The 22,799-nt window shown below is 36.2% G+C and overlaps 1 protein-coding gene across 4 annotated transcripts in view; it reads right to left on the reverse strand.

The window, feature by feature from the left end:
• The window catches only part of LOC139776278 (glutamate receptor ionotropic, kainate 2), a 120,805-nt gene that overhangs the window by 78,568 nt on the left and 19,438 nt on the right, over nt 1-22,799 (reverse strand). For all 4 annotated transcript variants that reach the window (XM_071712873.1, XM_071712859.1, XM_071712865.1 and 1 more), the window contains exon 3: nt 9,976-10,137. In XM_071712873.1, the coding sequence (XP_071568974.1) occupies nt 9,976-10,137 (162 nt within the window). The remainder of the gene's footprint in view (nt 1-9,975; nt 10,138-22,799) is intronic.

Here is a 22,799-nt window from a genome sequence, read left to right on the forward strand (position 1 = left end):
GTTTGTATATTGTATTTTATGCTTTGCTAATTTGTGGAAGATATATTTTTTTTAACGAAAATGAGACAATCCTTCTTATTATCCTTCTCATTTACTTTACATTTATAACAGAATAAATTGTGTACCTCTCTCCGATTATTTTTATGTATCTATATAAAAATTATTGCAAGCGTTTGACTTACAAATTTATTTATTCCAGCATCTCCGCGTCTCTATCGCAAAAGAACCCACAAGAACTCCGATGCCGTGTATAATTCTGCACAAAACTGTAAGACTAATTCCGTAAAAGTTTTTGCAACCTAATACCCTTACAGTAACTAAACTTTAGTTTCTCAAAGAGTGATGCAGAAGCGTATTATTTTATCGCGCCTGGCATAACGAGCGGCCTCTCTCTCTTTTAAAGTCTCTTGGCGGCAACCTCTCTCTCTTTTAAAGTCCTACAGATTATCGTATATACCGCCAGCTGGAACCTTAACAACCGCGCGCGTTGGGGATCCCCGTGAAAGGAGCACCATTACTAATTGACTTCTCACAACTTTTCGCGGGAACCGCCTCCCCAGTAACTTCCAACTTCGTCGGTATCGAAACGCGGGCCATTCCTTTTTCATATCCCCTCGCTCGCACGAATCTCCAACGACGAGGTCAGAGAGCGCGGCTCATTAAAATTTCAAAGTACCACCCCGGCGCTACGTTCGGCGAGAACGAAGATCTCGTCCTGCGTTTCACAGGTCCCCCATCAATTTGTTAGTTACTACTTATTGCTAGGCATTAATTGGCAATAATCACGGCACCTTGGTGTGCTTCAAACGTTTCGTCGTGATCAAATAGATGTTTATGTGACTAAAAAAATAACAAGAACTTAAAATAAGAACTTTTGAAACAGATATATGGGCAGTATCTTTAATACATATAATTCGGTTTGGATTAGAAAATGAATAAATAATTTAAAATGTAGATGATATTATAAAATATACTTTCCTTAATCCGTAGAAATAAAGAATTATACAGAACTATGATAATTGTTCATAATTTAAAAGTGTAACTAAATTCAAAATAATGTAAAATAAGTATAACATATTAATAGACATTATATTTAATTATCATACTCATAATAGTATATTGGAATCTGATCAATAAGTTCGATCAAATATGACCTGGGTCACATTACAATTTCTCGTATTTGTAATGCAAATAATATTATATTATAATAAACTTAATTTTCGGAACAAAAGTAAATAGATTCGTAAGTAGGTAATTAATATATCGGCAATGCTAATAAAGATGCAATTATTGCGTGCATGTATATATTCAGTTCCTAATTTTAATATTACTTGTTATTACTAACAACATTTTATATTCTTTAATACTTATTTTAATATTACAGCATATAGTTATGTATCATTTTGATCATTTCCTGTGCATATATTTTCCATCATTATTCATATATAGATGTAAACAATTGAAATAATTACATAATTTACATATGAATATTGTGTACCAAGGTTTGAATAAAATGTTTAATCACTTTTTTTTATTAAAGACCTTGTATTTTTTTCAAAAAAGACTCATTCAAAAAGTGACTCTTTTCTTCGTCGTTCTAGGCTTTAGACAATACACTGTAGATATATGTTCTATTTTTTGTAGAATACGAGCACATCAATTATATTACTTAAATAGTTTGACGACTAAAAATGTTTCAAAATTGCTTCAAAATATATCTTTATCCTGAAAATATTCATTACGTAGCGACTCCGTAATAAGGATATCTTTCATATATTTGCAATTTGCAAGTATAAGCAATATCTTATTGCTCGTGCTGTATAAAGTATAGCGATGATCGAAGTTTGAAACTAACGAACTTTCGCAAGTAGTATCGCTATTCTTTGACTTGCTAAATCGGTTAATTCAGTCGCTTATTATTTATATAAAGATATATTTCTTGATTTTCGGTGTGTGTGTGGGATCGGCATATTTTATTAAAAAATATCGGAAAATATCAATGTCTATTTTACTGATTAAATATATCTGAAAAATTATAGTAAAATTCGCTGGCAATAGTATTCGAATTTGAGCAATTCGCTGCTGCAACAGGTGGCTGCACAAACAATCCATTAAACGATTTATCTCTAGTAGCAACGAGGTAAAAATATTTTATATAAAGAAAGAGAGCTTTTTTTCCTCGAAAATTTTCTTACTAGCAAAATCAAATACTTTCTATAAAAATCTACACAAGATCTAAGGTAAAAGGAAGATGAGAGCAATTTTTTGAGAAAGTTATAGTTATAAAGTTCCATAAGAATATAAAAAACCGTGCATATTAAATAAAAGTGCAAAGAAAATTTGTTTAAAGAGAACTTTCCAAACTAAAAATTTATATCATTAATATCGCTTTTCTACAACTTTTATATTTATTTAATATTTTTTAATACAAAGCGCAATGTATTTTTGTGTATTATGTATCTCATTGCGCGCTTTGTATTAGATATTCGCCAGATATTTTGAATCCTCAACAAACGGATCAGCATTAGCGCTGTAGCGGCAAAGACGCATTGTTTCGCCGGAACAATGTATGTATGCCGTAAGGATGTACGTTTGTTGGCCCTCTTTTCAGTCCCCTTAACGAGGAGCGGAGTACCGGTCTGTACTTTGATGTCGGCAATTCTACCGACGGATCCCAAACCATCAGCTTCGTTCAATCAGAGTAATTGCGCGTTAAATCTCTTTGCTCGCCATTGAATCAATTTTGCAGCCTGCCGAGTACATCCCTGTCGTTACGATGTTTCTCTGTAACTCGTTTCTCTCGCGCAAGCTGAATGTCATTCGATTAATCAGCCGAGAAAAACGAAAAATTTAACAGCTCTTAACTCGTTCAACAGATCCAGAATTGCCGTCCATTAATTTATTCGTTATATTAAAATCGTGACGTTTTATAAAATATTACCTAAATATGGTTTTGTTTATATGACGTAATTTTTTCTATAATACGTTCTCTTCTCTTTCTTCTCCGTTTACAAAGTATTTTGTTAGCTATGTTTATATGTCGAAGAGACGCAAAGAATAAATAATTTCTAAAGTGTCCAAAAATATTGCGTCGTCACGTGGGTCATGACGACGCAATATTTTTGCACCGCAGGAGAAATTGGGAAAGTCCGTACCGCGGAAGCTACGCGTAATGATATTACTAACTTAGGTGAAATGCAAACTGACGCCCGCGCCCGTGCGCTTTTAAATCTCCCAGCAAAGTGCGGTGGCGCTTTCAAGGCTCTTGCTATCCCGAGGCAAAGAAAAAAAAGGGATTTCTCCGGCAAATTCCCAACTGAATTTGTTAGGAGCACAACGAGAGAGCGAACGAGAAACGGGCGCGCTCCCTCTCGTATGTATTCCGCACGTCTGCGTGCAGCCGCATGCACAACTCAAGGCGTCTGTTTCGCTCCTGTCGATATTGGTTTCGCGGTGCATTGCGGTGTATCGCGCCGGTTTGCGTTTCCTTCCGTCTGGCCTCTCTTCTTTATTTCGCCAACTCGCACCTCACTCTGCCTTTAACTGCTTTTCAGTCTACCCCTACCTACTTCATTCTGCCGCCCCCCGATTTCACCCCTTTCTCATCTGACCCGCGCTTTTTCCCGACTCGCGGTATTTCCGCATCGAGATGAAACTGACTAGCGAGAAGGATGCGCAACGAAAGAGACGGAGGGAAATGAAATTTAAAGAAGTGTCGATAAAATGACTCGCAATTCCCTCTTACCGTCGCTGGAAGCACGGTTTGATAAACGTCTCGCGCCGGGTCAACGCGAATGCCGAGGAAACTTATTTTACACTATAAATAAAAAGGAGCAGTGTCAAGAATGGTTTTGATTATTATCGCAGCGTTGCTGCAACGTTCCAACGCTAAAGTGTAAATTAACAGGTAAAATAAAGTGCGTAAAATTGGATGTTGGTTGCAAGGTAAACTGTTGTAAATGCTTATATATATTACATAGACAAATGAAAAATAAGATTGGACTAAAGCTTACACTTTACAAATACCATGGTTTTTTTTCGCACAGAGATAATTGTGTTGCAAACTATCAGAGCAGAATGGAAGTTTCGAGGGAAGAGAATCGTACCGATCCCGGATTTGCGAGGCAACGCCAAATACACGTACGTGGATCGACGATAGAAGCGTGGCGGAAAACGCAGATTAAGACTGAAATATGGCCCTAAGCCTTTTATTCTGCTGTCGGTATTATATCCCGGGATTTATTTACAAACGGCGGCAAATCCGCCTCCGCAACGAGCAGGAGAGAAATTCAAACCTATATCGATAAACATATCTTCCGGTTCCGTATCCGAGAGAAGATTTGCGACAGGGACAAAAAAGAGAAATAAAATATCGCAATACGGCCCAGGCGGACAATATCGATCGGAAATGGATCTATCCACGATTTCCCGATGGCGCAGTAATCAGAAACGCGGAAAAATCATAACTCGGGAATTCGATTCCGCGTCTGTGTGCGTTCGTGCGCGCGCGCGCAGATATTCGGAGAATTGCATCCTAACACCGGCGATTATACGATCGACACAATTGGAACTCGTTCTCGCGCGACGAAACTTTAAATTGTTGAGCAGATAGCGGTTTGCGCGCGCGACAGCTATAGATAAACTAAATTATGCTCGCTCTCAGGAAGATTAAACTGAAAGTCAAATCCGCAGGATTCGCCGTAGTGGCCATTATTTGCAGATTTCACGCCGGCATACTCGGTGTTTATGACATACGAAAGATGAGCGAGGGACAATAGCGTTCGACGGTGAGCTAAGAAACTTACGCGTGACAAATGAGTTTTTACATTCAACGATAATGATGCTCCGCCGCCAGATGCTTTCCTTTAAATCTTCCTTCACGTTCCACATTTTTCTCATTGTTCACGGTGCAGCAGATTTCACGCAACATTTTGTCTGAGAATCTTTTGTTTCTCTATTAGTTCGCGTGCAAATTACCTTTTTGTACGCTAACATATGGCTACAGCGATATTTTTCTTTAACAAAGAAGTAGAATTGACTAATGGTACTTGTTAACAGTCTATTCACTGATGGATCTACGCTCGCTGTGGAATTATTTAATTTGTCGGAATTATTTAATTTTCTTTCACTGACAATGAGATTGCTGAGTTTTTTTCTATTCTACTTTATGATTTCGACTCAGCTTCCCTTAGTGAATCAAAATTTGCATAATCATTAACATAAATATCAAATCTTATTAATTTATTTGTATAAAAGCACTTATGTCAGTCACACAGCAACGACCGTAATGACTCAAGTTTTCAAATATGCGAAACTAACTTGAAACCCGTGCTTCGCTAACACACATTTTACCCCTTTTCACCTCTTTAGGGGCCGAATTTCTAAAAATCCCTTCTTAGTGAGTGCTTAAATCACGTCTTGGAAGGAATATCCTCCCCGAATTTCATGATGTTTCTAGTTTTAGGGGTTTGGGCTGGGCGTTGATGAGTCAGTCAGTCAGTCAGGATATTTGTTTTTATATATAGATAACTCGTGTTTGAGCACAGCTTGAACATGTATATAGTCATGACTGAGAAACTCTTACATCGAAGATCGAAGATCGAGTGTACTATCGGTATAAAGATACTCGTGAGCGGAATCGAGCGATATGTTCGAAAGGAACTCTTAAACACGCGACATGACGTAGCGCTTGGTCGTTTCCAACCGACGAGAACTTCAGAAATTATGTGTTTACCGTGAAGTTTTTTTTTCGCTTTAAACTTTGACAGCGTCTTATGCTGGTGAATATCGTATCGACCTTCCTTTGAAAAAATTTTAAATAAAAAATAATTTTCAAAATCTTCAAGAATTAATTAAAAAGATTGAGCAAAAAGCTCCTAGAAATCAATAATGAACACTTCAATTTCATTCAGGCATTTCGACTCTGCGTCTAAATTTTCTTAAATCACATCGCATTCATGGATAATCTAATCAATGTACGGTCCGCATAATCTTTGTCGAAACTACTTAAAGTGTGAGACCATTACCAGAGACAAAAGAGAACGTTCACGCGTGTAAAAAGTTCAAACGAGAAACGGGCTCATCGGCTGATACTTAACTGATCGCTTGGTTCTCACGCGACATCATTTGCACAAATGTACGCACATATAGGGCCGAAGCACGTGCCTATGTAAACGAGCCGAGTAGCACAGTGACGTTAAATGACGTTTTAATGACGTCTAGAGACGTCTAGAGACGTCATTAAAACGTCATTTAACGTCACTGTGCTACTAGGCGAGTGTTGTAAAGACACGATGATTATGCGGCGCAAGCGAGATCGAAGCAGAGCGTAGTCGTTGTTGCCGCAGAATAGCGTTATTTGCGCCAAGGTATACGGCTCTTTAGATTTTTACGGTTATACGCGTACGTGTTACGGAGCCGATGATCAAATTTCCTCTGCAACGCATTGCATACGCTAACACTCGCACACAGGGATCTCACTGAATTGAGGAGCAATGCATTAATGATGTTTCCAATCGTAAAAAAAACGCGTTTTTTCGCAAATTCAAAAAGTATTGAATATTAAATCATATTTTTAGCAGGGAAAATTCCAATTCAATGTATATTATATTGTTATTATACTTCGTAAAACTGGATATAATAAAGTTAAATTAATAAAGTGAAATTAAATAAAACCTTCATTCAGAATAAAGTCTAATTAGATAATCAAATTTCCTCTGCAACGCATTGCATACGCTAACATTCGCACACAGGGATCTCACTGAATGGAGGAGCAATGCATTAATAATGTTTTCAATCGTCAAAAAACGCGTTTTTTCGCATATTGAATTAAAGTATTGAATTAAAGTATTAAATATTAAATCATATTTTTAGCAAAGAAAATCCCAATTCAATGTATATTATATTGTTATTATACTTTGTAAAACTGGATATAATAAAGTTAAATTAATAAAGTGAAATTAAATAAAAGCTTCATTCAGAATAATAAAGTCTAATTAGAATTACAGCACAGAAAAAACCTGTCTAACTGCAAGCAATTTCAGCGTCATATTTGTGACAGAAAATTGAACAATCGGAACATGAAACTCAGAATAGAAAATTCAACTATTTTCGTGTTGTGCACGAACAAACGGGTCCATTAAAAGTCACTGGAAAGAACTCTCAACAGCACAGGCATACTATGGCGAGCTATGACACGGACTGGTTTCGAAGTGGCTTCCTGCTCGAGTAGTTGATACACATGCATACGTTCTATCGATCCACGTGGCAATTCCGAGGCACGGATTAGCCGGTGCCATTGACGAAAGTTTATCGCGCATGTAGTTGAAAGTGTATATGTATGTTACAATATATTGCCCAGAGTTGGTACTATCTCAATTAATTTCCTATTTATAAATTAATAATGTTGATGGTTTAAATAATTGCTTGTCAAAATTTAGAAAAATTACCGAACGACACAAAGATATTTGAATTAAAGTTTAGGAAATAAATTCTTGTTAATAATCTTACTGTGTTCATGTAAAAAGAAATTAACTACATCTATTCTAAATATTAATGACCAATTATCTTTTCATATAATTCAGAGATATTTTCACACAAATAAGCTAAACTAAATATACCTGCATATTCCTGTTTTATAATATTATTGTTCAAAATGTGAATTTGTTTTTACGTGCTTTTCATCACGTGGAAATACGATCCTATGAGCAGCTCGTATAAATAATATTCTCTGTATTACAAAATAATGAAAATTTTGTGGAAGGATCTTTATTTGCCTATTATGTGTTTCAACAATAATGAGAATTTTACAAGCATATAAATTCAGATAATATCACGAATAAGAGTTGGTTATAAACCGCGAGTCTGCGATAACCTAAATCGAATCGTAAAGATCGTACCAAGAGTATCCATCGTCGTGAAAAATAGAAATGGAAATGTATGTATAAGTTATTGACTACGTTAAGTGAATTTGACGAAATCGGATCTCATAAATGCATTTTTGTACGCTGTGCAAGGTTATATGTGGGAAGGCATAGAAGAGTCGTTTCAAATATTGTATCCAAAAAATGTTAAGAAAGCCTTCTCAACTTTGTATAACGTATCGTTAACAATATCTATATAATATTATAAGTGTATAAATTATCTTCACAACGACTTTTGATGTGTAAAGTACAGAGGAACAAACGAGGAAACAAACTACGATAGTATTTCAAAAGATATGAATTCCGCATTGAAATATTGAAGACGTCCTTTTCATCGATCGGGTAAGATACACAATTTCACGTGTTATAAAGCATGGATCGCTTCGAGGCGTTGTGATTTACGATATGGTGAGTGAAAATAATGAGGGCAGACTGAGGGCTATTTTCCTGCATCAATATTAGACGAAGGTATAGGGTGCTAATACTGTACTAACATATCCAATTGTTATAACGTTTGCACAACGCACGTAACATGTGCCGTTACTCGGACAAACATAATAGCGTTCGCTCGATTAACGTTTTGTGGTAGTTCAGTTTAAAAAAGTTATACAACTTGCGATATTAATGCGCTTTACAGGGAATTGGAAAAATACCACAGAACATTTGTCAAGAAAAAAAGAAGTGGCAAATTTACTCAATTGATTTTAGAATTCTAAGGGTCGTACGTAAAAACAACCCAACTAATGTTATCTACTTAAAGTTACATTAAATTTCGTTGTAGATTCCAAATTATTTTCTAATATTTTTGTCAAAACAAAGTAGGAGTTTTATTTCGCAATACTAACGGAATTGCTTTGTTGAAAATGAGTTCTGGAATATTTTATTTTTTCCAAGATAAGTGTAAAAAAAAAATTTCTCAAACAAGAGGGAAAGATACAAAATATATTCTTTCCAATGTTGTAATATGACGATGTTTCATGTCTTACAGGTTTTATTTCTCTTATAAAAATAATAAATAAGAACTTCGCGATTTCTCTATGTGGAAAAAGGAATCAGTTGTAGGAATCATATTGAGAAATGCCCGCGAGATGTACCTCACGGGCAAAATTGATCTTGTCTCTTAAATTTTCTCGATACGTCGGACAAGGGACAAGTAATATGTTTTTAAGGGCGAAGCGAGACAGACAATGGGTCTCTACGGTGAGAGTATCCGATAGCGGCAGTCGAGACGGATAATAATGTGTATGCTACTTTAATAACGACGAGAGGCAAGCAAGCCAGTTATTCTTGGCTGGTTTATACATGCCGTCAACACGATAAATTTTGCTTACGGTAACACCTTACGTCGCGTATAGTGTCGACTAAAAGGACTCTCAGAGTATTCAAGATACCTCGGAGTATTCTCTATTTAAGTACCATGATTTTGCTCTTGCGATAAACCAAGCTCTTTGTCCCGACTTAACGTAGTTAGCGTTATGTCCCTCACAAACGTTTTCGTTCACGGTCAATTATTTAATGTATCCATTGTTTCGTGGAAAAAATCTAACGTCGCGTAACTCAACGTACTTTGTTATTTTATTAACAATCGTACTTGTTACTGTGTAAGCATTATTTAGCAATAGCGCGTTGCGATTGTATCGCTCGTATTTTCAAAACTGAAATAAATTAATATTTTAGACTTATGTCAGAGAGAAACGGGCTATGAACCATTTAAACATTTTACAGCCTTCTATAACTGTGCGGAAGCGTAGCGAGTTTTCAGGAATAAATCATTTTTGACATGTAGGAAACCGTGAGATTAACGAGCGTGAGAGATGTTTTTTAACTTCAGTGAAATTTCTTACAGACATGTGCGATGCGGCATCGTTTCATTACACCGGAGAATTTTCTGCGCCGCAAGTTTCAGTTCAAATTACTATTTCTTACGCTGACGTCGATTACGGAAATGCAAATAAAACTGCATGACTATAGGTTTACCAAAAATAAAACGTATGTAGAAAATACGAAATTTAATAAGAGAGCATGCAAAACACGCAAATGTAATAATACTTACCCTTCTTCGATGCGTGGAAGGAATCATCTTTCGACACGTGCTGGATGTCGTACTCCAACGTGGTCTTCGGCAGTATAATTTTGTCCTTGTTGATCTTGTAAACGGCGTACTTGAAGGCCAGCTCCGTGCTGCTATCCTTTTGGTCATGAGTGAATATAGCACCTAGAAAGTAAGCACGACTATGATCGCGTTAATCCTTTAAAGTGGAACACCATTCCGTTCCATAGTGATAATACTCTCAAACGATCAAAGTTCGTCCATCTATGCTAATAAACTGCAAGCTCCGAGCGAGGCTGTGTGAATCTCGTATAACGGAGATTACGTATAGTTTTAATACTATAAGTGTGTTTATTCGGCTTGCATACTAAATAATTTCTCTATGATACCATCTATATTGTCGTGTAAATATTTTATTCGCGCCAATTGGCAAGATTTAACATAATATCTAGCTTCTCAAATTCAGTTAAAACGTTAAATTTATTTAATGTTATTATAATCACAATGTATAAGTATTGTGTCTCTTACTTGGAGGGAACGGTTGATTTACTACTAATACGAGTTATGACAAACTTTCTTTATTATGAGCGTACGTTGCGATACATTACAGCTGCGGTCCACTTGGCGGTACAAATGCTTTGAAGCGTTCTTCTTCTCCTTCTTTCTTCATTGAAAGAAAGGAGAAGAGGAATGCTTCGAAGCATTTGTAGTGTCAAGTGGACCGCAGCCTACAACGCATGAACGTTACCGATACCGACGGAACTGTTACTGCCACCAGCGGAGAGATGTACGAACAGTGGAAAGACTGACTCTGATTGGCTGAGAGAACGTATGTGTGTGCGACTGTATCTGTGTATGGCGGTAGGTTCAAAATATACCAATAAGAAAGATAATTCAATATCGATTCAATTATTTGGTATAACAATTGTAGTTAATTGGTATAAAAAATTTATTTTCAATATTATTAACTACATGCTTTTTGATCGCTTTTTGATTGTTTCGACTATACAATCACCATATTGCTAATTCTTATAACAGAGATTAATTTGATTCGTGGAGTTCAATGTATAATACTGACCACTGATTACTACACTGAGAGAAAAATCCAGGTCTAAATGATCGTTCGAAAATTAACAAACGGACAATCCGACACTTTCAATCGGAATAATTAAAAAGCCGATCAATTATCAATGATATCCGGCTATCATTGATTGGACATTATTCTAATCTTGATCGGCTTTTCATAATTCCGATTAAAAATATCGGATTATCCATTTGTTTATTTTTGAACGAATTGTCCATTTCTCTGAATGTATAGGATCACACACAAATAATTCGTGGAATAACGTCGTATTATACACGTACACACGTGTATATGCTATGTATCTCTAACATTCATTAGATAATACACTCTGCAATATATATTACATGCAGACGTACCTATACATAGACGTTACACCTACATATCAAACAATATATTTGATATGGTATTAATATTTATTATATAGACAAAGAACATAATACCTCTGTTATAGTAACGTTAGAGAGCATATATTAAAATATATCAAATGTAAAATTTTTATTTTTATGCTAAACATTGTGATCACCGCACATTACAGATAAACGAGCAAAGTTCATCGTCAATCGTCGACATTAAACGCAAAAAAAAAAAAACGAAACCGTGTCGCAATTAAAAAAATATGCCTACGTTAAGAATCACTATCGTTGCACGATATGCCGACGTGCTCTTGAATGAAAGGTGCATTCTAATAACACCTATTCATCAGACTGACACCGATTACATAGCCGCCAGGCTATCAATAGTGCGTCAAAAGTCGCCTTTCTGCGGAATTTTTCAAAGATGTCACGTTTGAAAGTCTTGCGAACATACTTTCAATTCAGCGAACAATCACTTAGAGTGACTCTAAACACACATCGTTCTCTTTATTGACAACTAGTCCGTTCTTTAAAGAAAGGAATATTTAAGGATGTTGCGCATTGAAGTCCTCTGTATTCAAACTCTCATCGCAAAATGCCCCCGGGTCGTTTACGGAAATTAACGAGCATCCTTTGGCGCGATAAAAAGCGGCAGGACGCATTCCTGACCTAGTACTAGAGGCGATTTTATAGTTGAACCATGGGGTGAGCGATAGTTAAAAGTGATAACCAGCGTTGCCGATTAGCATTTGGCTTCATGAATGGCTATTTCTGACGAAAGTCATGCCGGACCGACTAGCACCGTATTATCCGTTCGCGCTCGTGTAGAACGCTTAAAAAATTTAGTTTGATAATATTGTTTACAGCTTGGCTGATAATGAAGCGATATATCAGTGCGCGATAAAATTAATAATGTATCAATAATGCGTGTAATATCATGTTTTATATGTGTACATAAACGCTAATTTCGGCAAAAATATCTTTACATCAATTAATATCCCGAGATATTGAATATACTATATAGTAATTTAATAAACGTTATTATAGTATTATTACAGTCAAAATATAGAAAAGACACATTTTTTAAAATTTATAATAGGTCTTAAAAAACCATTTTATATGCACGGTTCTTTTATTTAAAAGCTGAACTAGTTAAATATTAGTTGATTAAACTATAATATTAGTGTGTGTGTAGATATTATAAGATATTATCCTATAGATATTTATCGTGTGATACTGCAAAAATATTATACCTTTTCCAATCAAATACTTTTTTCATTAAATTAGGCGTTGGAAAAATGTTGAAATTAACCATTCTATCCGGAGATAAAAGAAGACGGTTTGTTCAATCGAGCAACAGGATGAATGGATACATCGTAAGCGGTAACGAGCGCCCTTAGTATTTACGTCTCGCCAAATCACCGGTTCCTCCACGCTCCCCGTTTTTCATCAGAAAACCTTAACCCTTCCTGATGGTATTCTCACAGCCCGACGCGCTCTTTTACTTTTCGCGTTCCGCGTCGTAACTAACTAATCCATTTATCTGTAACGGAGTGGATGCGCATTAGCCGCCTTCCATCTCTCATCCCGCAAGTATTGTTCGCCACCAATGTAGCTCACTGCCATTCTTTTCTCCGTTTTCGCTGTAACACGTTAAGCACTCTGATCCTCCCGGAAACGCTCGCGACGACTTCTTTCGGTATTTTCTTACGCGATCTCATTGACTACGGGCTGTACTCGACCATTAGCTGCGTTTAAATAAGGAATAGATAATCCCTAAAATCCCTAAATATGTTTGCTGTTGTTTTTAGCAGCTACTCCAACACGTTCGCTTGTTTCAGTTAAAATACAAATAAGGCGAGTAATTATTATGGTAATTATTATAAGTGGTACTAGCAGATAATTCGTGTTTGATTATTTCAGGTATTAATTGTTTGTAAAAGATATTCCAGCGGGGAAAGAAGACCCTGATGCATATTGATACATAAAAATTAATTAAAAATACAATGGCGACCTGTATTCTAATTAAGTTTGTATTTTCAAATATATAGAATTTGATTTTGCATTGTTTCCTCACCAAATAAGTATGTCGATAAAAATAAAATGTAAGTATATAAAAGAAAAGTTATATAGACACGAAAAAATAAAAAACCGTGTATGTACGGTTTAATACGGGAAAAATGTAGGTATCTCTCGCGCTTGAGCCGCATAATTTCGAACGAATTTCTCTGAAATTATTTCAGTCCTAATTTTCACAAAGCGCTGTACTATTTTCCAAAGAATCTCTTGCAGCTATTTACTATCCTTAAATCCCTGGAAAGCATTTTTGAAAAACGGCCGGAGATTACCAGTGGAACAGCTTGGTGCTCAGCGAAACGCTTCGCTTCGCGTCACCGTGATATTCAGGCTTCCGTGTATTGTTACAATGGGAGCACCGGCAAAAAATATCAGCTTGAATGCATTATACATTATCAAAGACGCATTATGAGCTTCCTGGACCGTAACATTAATAATACGAATACTTTGAAGAAAATAATGTAGCCCCAAAAAGAAACGGAAGGAACATTATATTTATTATTTAGTATAACAATGTTTTGTTTACGCGTTTATCTCTCTACTTCGAGTTTATCGCTCGTTAACGCATTATTTGCGCTATATCTTCCGCTTGACGTTGGTATGTATTCCTACATTATATATCCATGACCAATTTGCATATAGGTCTTGGTCAATCTCGTGGGATCTGTGGCAGAATTACAGAGAATCCGACAAGTTAATATTGCTAATTCCTCGTAAATCATAACAGGTTTCCATTAGGAAGCGCGGGTTGAATGCATATAAAGTTCCCAGTATATATCTACATTTTCCGAGAAACAAGACAATACGAATGTTTTCTGTTGAATATTGATAATATAGTGCGACGATACGACCGAACAATCTCTCTAGAGAGACCTGCAAGAGCTGCAATCTTCCGGTATGGCTTTACAAAAGAAAAAGAGACAGATCGTGTATTTGAGAGCGGAAAGAAAGCGACTGATACATCGTGTAATTAATTTTTATCGATTTGCACTACAATCGTTTTACGACGTGCAAAATAGAATGCGTCACATGTGATTTCTTTATAACGTATATTGTATATTATTATCTATATTTTATTTGTGTTGAAGAAATAGAGAAGACATTATATATACATAATTTCTCTAAAAATAATTTATAATCGTAGACGCTATTTGACTTTCCTCATTTCCTCTTTTGAGTCTCATAGGCCTCCAATATGATATTTCAACAACGGTAACACGGCGATACTGCTAACGAGGATCTTGAAGGCTGCTCGTTATAACACCTTGTGATTACGTGCGTGAGATTAAAGGAAGAACGGTGTAAAGGTGAACAATTCTAGAAACTTTGGAACAAGAAATTTACTCGTGCCACAGTTCTGCACTGACGTGTCTGAAAATACGATTTGACACAGCTCGCACACGTATTAAGGTTTCTCCCGCTAAACTTTAGTCATACAACTCTGATCAAACGCGTATCCTTAGGGATCAACGAAAAGGTGCTTGATCGGACAAGTAACTAGTACAAAGTCCCAAACTTGAGAAGTTAAGAAATTCCCCTGGAGAAATCAATCAAACCACTGAGTGGCAAGAATTATATTTATAGGACTAAGCAGAATCTCAGACGTTCAAATACACACATTTCATACATTTAATTTATACGTATATCATTCTACGAGTCTGGAGAGAGGAATTAACGCGAGCAATTAAGTATCGTTATGTCGGTCGATTAACGAGCATCGGAAGTTAGCACGATTTTGCGCCTATAAAAAGACAGCTCGGATACTATAAAGTTATACAACGAGAGCGGAAACGTGAATATGCAGAAATTCATCGTGTTTATTCTGGGTGAATTGCGACTAATAAAAACGGCGCTCGGTCAGGTCGCTAGTTTAAATTCACTTTAGAACTCTGCTGCGCCGCGCGCGCGGAAGAATAGGGACTATATAGGGAGTTGGAATCGCACGAAAGAGCGCTTTTAAATGCCGCTGCGGAATGGTGCTCGATAATACGTCGGTGCGTCCCACCAGCGCATAAAAAGTGATACTTTCTTGGCAACGTCAATATTTCTTGTATTATGCGCGTTCATCTCATTCTACGCGAATAACGTGTGCTTACGCTCGTTGGCTTACGCTTTTGTATCTCAGGTCGTAAAGCATTGCGTGAAAAGCCCCGCAATATCGTCTACGATACAGTGGGTGTCCCTAAGTTCTATAGAGTTTTCGAGTAGAAGGTAATATGCGATCGTAAAAGATTTGATATTGCTGGTGCTTTGTTTAGTGAATGAAAGTAACTTATGTGCTTGTGCAGCTTATGAATACAGCGTTTGGCATTGTACGTTACTGATTATAATATCTGTATATTATTTTAAGGAAGAGGATTTATTATTTTTTATCTAAAATTATAACTTAATTTTATTACACATTAATTTTCTTATTTATTATTCTTTTGACTAAAGAAACAATAACGAAATATTGGACATGAAGTAAGTTTACACAATAGCAGGAGCTTGTACGATATTCAGCTTGTAACTCCTTTTCGCTTTATACTCGTCTCGATAAGCAGCTGCTCGGTTCACTCGGCTACTCTTATCGTTGGTCATGGATAAAACTTTGCTGTTTTACTTCATAATACGATAAATTCAATCTCCCTTCTCGTGCCCGTTTGCTCACGCGATCATTTTCCTTTGACTAGTGTTATTTCCAAAATATAAACGGTTTTTTCTTGTAATAAAGTATAGAACGCGATGCGTTGTCATGAAAATTATTACAATAAAAATTTTATAATTAACAAAAAATAAATATAAGATTGGAGAAGTACAATATAATATCACGTTTATATTAAAAAGAAAGAGATTCGAGAATGTTTTAATATATATATCAAACTCTCTGAAACAGAGAGACGTGAAAAGCATGATAACATACATAAGTATAAGAGCACGTAATAATTAAATATGACGTTACATGTAACGTTTATGTATTCAAAGTTTGTCCTCGACCGCGGGAACATAACGTTCTTAACCACAGCCTCGGCTTCATCAGCATCGCGGACTTCAATTTCGATTGCTCTACGTTCTTTGTCCTTCCATTCTGCCCGAGAGAAAAGAGAGAGACAGCTTTCGTCGTCGCCGGGTTTCCTCTCTGGACGAGACTCGAATTTCATCGGGCGAAACGACCCTTCCATTCAGATAAGACTAAGGCGCGGACGACGACAACGGTGGAAAGGGGTTGGAATAAGGGCAGCGGCTGATGAAGAGAGGATTTACAAAAAAAAGGCGTGAGAAACGATGCCGCGATCTTCTCGAGCATTTTAAAAATCACTCTTTCACTCTTCTGAAACAGGAATGTAAAAACTTCGGGGAAGAAAGTCAGATCGAGAAACGATTCGCAGGCAGATAGGGGGAGACAGAGTGCGACGCGGAGATAGTGAAAGGAGGATGACGAGATAAGAAGATGAGCACAGATCAGGGGCATAGTCCTCGAAAAGTGGAGTGAAACTTTTTTCACGGAACTTTTCCATTTGACCGACGGATTATATAAGCTGCGAGAACTCTTTCGGAAACTTCGGCAAATCGGGGATTTCTGCAACCAGGGGTTGATGAGTAAAGCAAGAAACTTCGCGGAGTTTAATAATTAATAATAATAATTATATGATAAAGTAACAGATCAGCTATCGACAAAGTGAAAAGAAATGTTTGAGCGGAATTCTTCATTATGCCTATCGTTATCGCAATTGAAAAATAAATAATATAATAGATATATCGTAATTTCCATTAACATTTAGATAGCGTTCATGTATTACAATTTTGTGTTAATTTTTCACATATTAGTGTTATTTATTTACATATTTGTCTGCTGTTAAATTAATTAACATAAAAATTAGAGTGGATAAATTGGGACATATGTAAAATGTGTTTTTAACGCAAAATTTTTTACTGAGTATACAAATGTATATTACACAGAATATATTATATTAAGATAAATCTGAAAGCGGATCGAGAAACAGCTTATATCGTCAAAATCGCTTTCGGACGAATTACGTAACCCTAATTTGATCCGATCGAAACCGTAACGGTGTGAGTTACTGCCAAGTGGTTTCTGGGACGGATTTCCTCTGCCGTCGCGCAAAGTCGATATGCCTAGTTTGCGACCGAGATCGCGGTTTATCCAAGAGCCACTACGGTCTGAAACCGTAACCATTAACGGTACATCTCAGATAGACCTGCATAGGACGTTAATGATCTTGTACATTTTTTTTTCTGATTTAATAAGGAGAAAACGTTAAGTTGTGAAAAAAAAAAGTAAAGATGATCTCTATAAAGTTTTATTTCAAGGACAGATTTAGCACTAGGTACCGAGTTTTATCCGTTTTAAAATCAGTTTCGATTTACTATTACACGGAAAAAAAAGATTTTGCTGCAACAGTAAATCTATTTTTTAAATATAGGACAACTAACATTTTTTGCTGCGAGAGCTAATTAATTTTGCAATAATAGCAAAACATTTTGTTGCAATAGCAAACAGTTTTGCTGAACTTTGCTATTGCAGCAAAAGGTTTTGCTATTATTGCAAAATTAATTAGCTCTCGCAGCAAAAAATGTTAGTTGTCCGTATAGTAGCAAATCCTTTTTTTCCGTGTACAAGCTGTGTGTGTGTGTGTGTGTGTGTGTGTGTGTGTGTGTGTGTGTGTGTGTGTGTGTGCGTGTGCGTGTGTGTGTGTATGTATGTATGTTTGTCACGCAGAAACGAGGTATTAAGCTAATACCTCGTTCCATTAGGGAATCCTCCAATCGGGAATTATCATAAAAAAGAAAAGAGTTGACAACGTCGAAATAACCGAGTTTATGGAACGGTACCTTTTAACGGTGTCACCGCGCGTTCATTAATTACTTATACCAGCGTGAGAGCCGATTAAAACTGAGTTCGTGTTGATAGATAGGGATTTACTGCGCGGGGTACACTCGAGGTACCATCTCTAATACTTCACTAACGAGTTATTAAACTAATGTCTCTCATTAGCGGAAACTCAGCCTCGATTCCGGAAGAACGTGGCAGGGGCACCTTACATACTGATGTCGCACACGAGGGTCGCACATAGCCGCCGGTGTATACGTGCTACTTGAAATTGGTCTCGTTAGTATGCCGCGCAGTTTCGAGTCAAAGTGCGTTTGCAGCAGCAGCCACTCCGTCACGCACACGAGAAAATCGGGTGGAAGCGAATTTAACAACGCTGGCGCGCCATTAAATGCACGATCTGTTTTTGTGACGCTCGAGTTTGTTGTTAATAGAACAAGCCTCTGAAATTTCTCTCTACAGGTTCGATCATTTCTATGATAAATTTTTAACTGTAATCTAAATGAAAAATAAAGTTCAGTCATTTTATAAAATGTAGCGAGAAAAATGCGATTCGATTTATATAAAATATTTATCCATCATAGTAGCTATACGCAGCATATTTATTTCGTCACAGAGAAAAAAATGCGAAAAATTATTTTAGTTTTAAAAACCTTTTTTACGCAACTTTGCAAATATGTGATTGAATACACGGACAATATAAATGTTGATCACAAATACACGTTAATAAAACAATTGCGCGTTGCTGTAATTTAGTGACCTACCTACAGGCTCGATACCGAATTTAGGAGTAGAATTGAACGCTCGCTCGAATGAAACGCGAAACGCAAAAGAAACGTTGACCAGATGTAGTTACCCGCGAATTATGCTGTTGGTGGTCGTGTCTGACGATTCACTCGCGGTGGAGCTTCCGCATGGGCTTTGCGGTAATCCGCAGAACCACACTTTGAGAGGTGCTATTCCACTAATGCAATTTCTGGCACGATCGATCAGACTACACGCAAAAGAACATACCTCGTAGAACATACCGAACTTATCGAACATTCACGCAAATTGGAATAGATATCGATCGACGATCCCGTGTGAAATTTCTTCATTGATACAACTTTTTCGGTTATACCGCGATTCAGTTGTGAAAACTGACATAAGATTTTCGCATAGAGAATAACGACAATCCTTATCCTAGACATAGTTTAATGTTGAGATATCAAAAATAAGGATATTTAAATAATTAAATTAGAAATAATTTATAAAGAAATTAGAATTAGAAAAGATGCCATTTTGATTTGTTTAAAATAAAACTAACAAAATCCCTGATTCCACATTTATGCTAAATATTATCTTATAAATATTATTCAAAACTCTAAACGACTCGGATTTGATTAAAAATATTAATATTTTTTTAAATTTAATTAATAATTAATAAAAACATTATTTTGTTTGTATAATAACGGTTAGATTGTATTCTAGTTTGATTATCGCACCAATACACAGAAGTTATAGTTGTATGAAATTTAGCGAGAACTTAGTTTGCGATCGAGCTATTAGATAACAAAGAGGACTTAAACTACTATATCTACTTGGAAATAGAACACTCAATAGAATAGTCACAGTTCCGTTTCTCCTAAATTATATCACAACGTTTTATTACAGCGATAAGAAACCGTAATGCAGCTCAAATGCTCCGTCTCATCGTAAGATATTTTTAAAATAATATTAGAATAATAATATTGCAACATTTGCAAGACAATTTCCAATAACATTCCAATAACCGCGACGTGTATCTTTCGAATTCTATATTGGCGGTCTCTCGGTTGCTCGTCGAAACAAACCGTCGCGGTCTTCCGGCGAGTGTTATTCCGAAACCTGAGTCCACGTAGAGATTGAGAGAATCCTCATGCTTCCCATGAATACGAAATCAGGGTTTTGTAAGTTCCAATCTGTTGCGTACCTAGCACGAGCGAGCTCGCACCTAAAAGAAACTGCTTGCAAGGATACTTTGTGGTGGAACTAAATAAATCGAATCTGAACATTGGTTGAAATTCGAACAATCTACGTTGATAAGTCAAAAGTAAAGAATACTTGTGGATAACAAATATAGAAAAGAAAACGAACTTTCCTCGATAAAGAATTTCTAGATATATAGCACTATAATCATTGTATATCTGGAATGTAATTTTTTATCAATTTTATAGATATTTATAACCTCTGCAAGTTAAGAAGGATTATGATTTTTTGCGAATTTTAAATAAAAAGATGAAAACGGACCTCAGAAACACTTCGTCGGTTTAGTGGAAAAAATTCAAGAGAAAAAAGAAAGGAGGGAAGTCGGAGTGTCAACGAGTTAATTTAGTGAAATGCGGGAAAAGTCGATCGCCAATTTAATGGAGGGGCAGAAAGCGAGGTATTTGAATTAATGGTCGACAATCGGCATTCCCGCTACGAGGTCTTCATGATGACAACCGATTGCCGTAATTCATTTATGGAGAGACCGCCTTCCTCCTTTCATATACCACATAAAATGGTGATCCCTCCAAGGGTCGGAATTATAATCGATTTCTCGTTCTTCGACGCTAGACTTCTTCAGGAAAAATAATTTATATATATATATGCCAAACGTGACGTTAAAGTGTCTTTTTTACGGAGCTTTAAGCACGAAGTATAATGACGTCGCAAATCTTTGAGGTCATATCTATCAATTTTAGCTTATAAAGATATATGTTATTTATTAGATATCGGGATAATACACGCATTATTAAAAATCGATTAAAAAATACATTTATCGCTATTTAAAATATTTATTGTGTCTCTCTGAAAATTAAATAAATCAATAAACAAGTTTCTAGCATCGACTATTTTTGTGTCGTTATAAATTAGCTTCATTAAAGCCAATCGCGAGAAAAAGTGTATAGAGAACGCATCCATAATAATCTTAAGTCGATTCTTATCCGTATATTAGCATTTTCAATATCCCTTTTCCAGGAGGCGTGAGAAAGGATATTAATCGATCATATATGAAAAGAATAATGTCGAGCCGCGCAGTATCCTAACGCGAAAGATCAGACTTTCATGAAAGTTAATAAATATCTCGTCTGGCACGCTTGTGTCTTATACCTTTTTTAACTCATAAGTCTCATACGGCGCCTTCGATCGATTACACAGGCCCACAATAATATATCATTATCATGGGCGTAATTTTTTAATATTCTCTAATCAATGATCTAATCAACGAAATAATCTCGTAATAAAAGAAAACAATTATCGTGAGATCTCTAAATTAATAAATATGTTTAAACTTTATAAATAATTATTATTCATAAATCCGTAGCTAAACGCGATGTTAATTAAAACTTATAGATTATGTCGTTTCGGTAGACAATTCGCGAGACAAAACAGTCCATGAATAATTTTGCAGTTTGAATCGCGACTCAGAAACTATTGTCGATGGCATCGAACGCATCGCACCGGCAAACTAACGCGGCGGACACACTTTCGAACTGGAGGGACGAATGTAGTGTTGAATAATGCAATATGCGCCTGGTACCGGATTAATGTGGTCGGTCTCGCGCGCAAGTGCAAACTTCATCGACGCACGATGTGTATAAAGGTAACTATGGATGATAATGTCTTCGGACCGATTTAACGCTATGGCAGAGAGCAAATAGCATTTGAGGAACGTCAATAAAATTGATTTACTAACAGCTCGATTTATATACATGCATTAAGAACAGCTAGAATTTAACAATTATAGCCGTGCGAATCCCCAGTTTTATCTATATCAAACTAAATACAAAGCATTCCAAACGTATAGTTTACCACAGACCTCTTGCGGTTTTTTCTTATTTTTCAATTCGCATTTAATTTTATATATAACGCAAAGTATATAATTAAGAAACAAAAAATTTCGAGGCATTTTCTATATTATACACATATTCTTGATGATAATAACGTTGATAGATAAAAAGTGAATAAGACGGAACGGTATCGTGAAGGCTGAAGGATCATTGTAATGTCGCGTAAAATTGCTTGGAGATATGTAGCATTTGCTGCATGTCGTCCATTCAGAAGAATTTCGCAAAGATATACGTGTCATATTCGCGGCAACGAAAGTCATTTCAAGAAGAACGTCAAATTTTATACCTAAGTGATATACGTTTTCGCATAGCAAGAATATAACTCGTGTGGTACACTGGGGATAATATATAGAAAGGTTTCCGAAAGTGACAAATAAAATTTCGTATATTGCTTACGTTAATTAAATTAATTAATTTGCATATCAATTCCGAACAACGTGTGTGATTTCACCTAATGATGCATAAATAGTCTTGTCGACATTGCCATTCCCTCGAGTCGGTAGTTATCTCAAATAACAATGGAAACAATTCCATATTAATGGATTCATCTCTGTGGAAATGATGGATGTTTATTTGACATTATCAGTGTATTTGAGTGTTTTCATCCACCGACAGTTGTACGCCAAAGA

This window comes from Temnothorax nylanderi, unplaced genomic scaffold, assembly GCF_030848795.1.
Source record: "Temnothorax nylanderi isolate EJ_2023f unplaced genomic scaffold, tnyl_v1.0 TNYL_tig0005_pilon, whole genome shotgun sequence".
Lineage (NCBI taxonomy): Eukaryota > Metazoa > Arthropoda > Insecta > Hymenoptera > Formicidae > Temnothorax > Temnothorax nylanderi.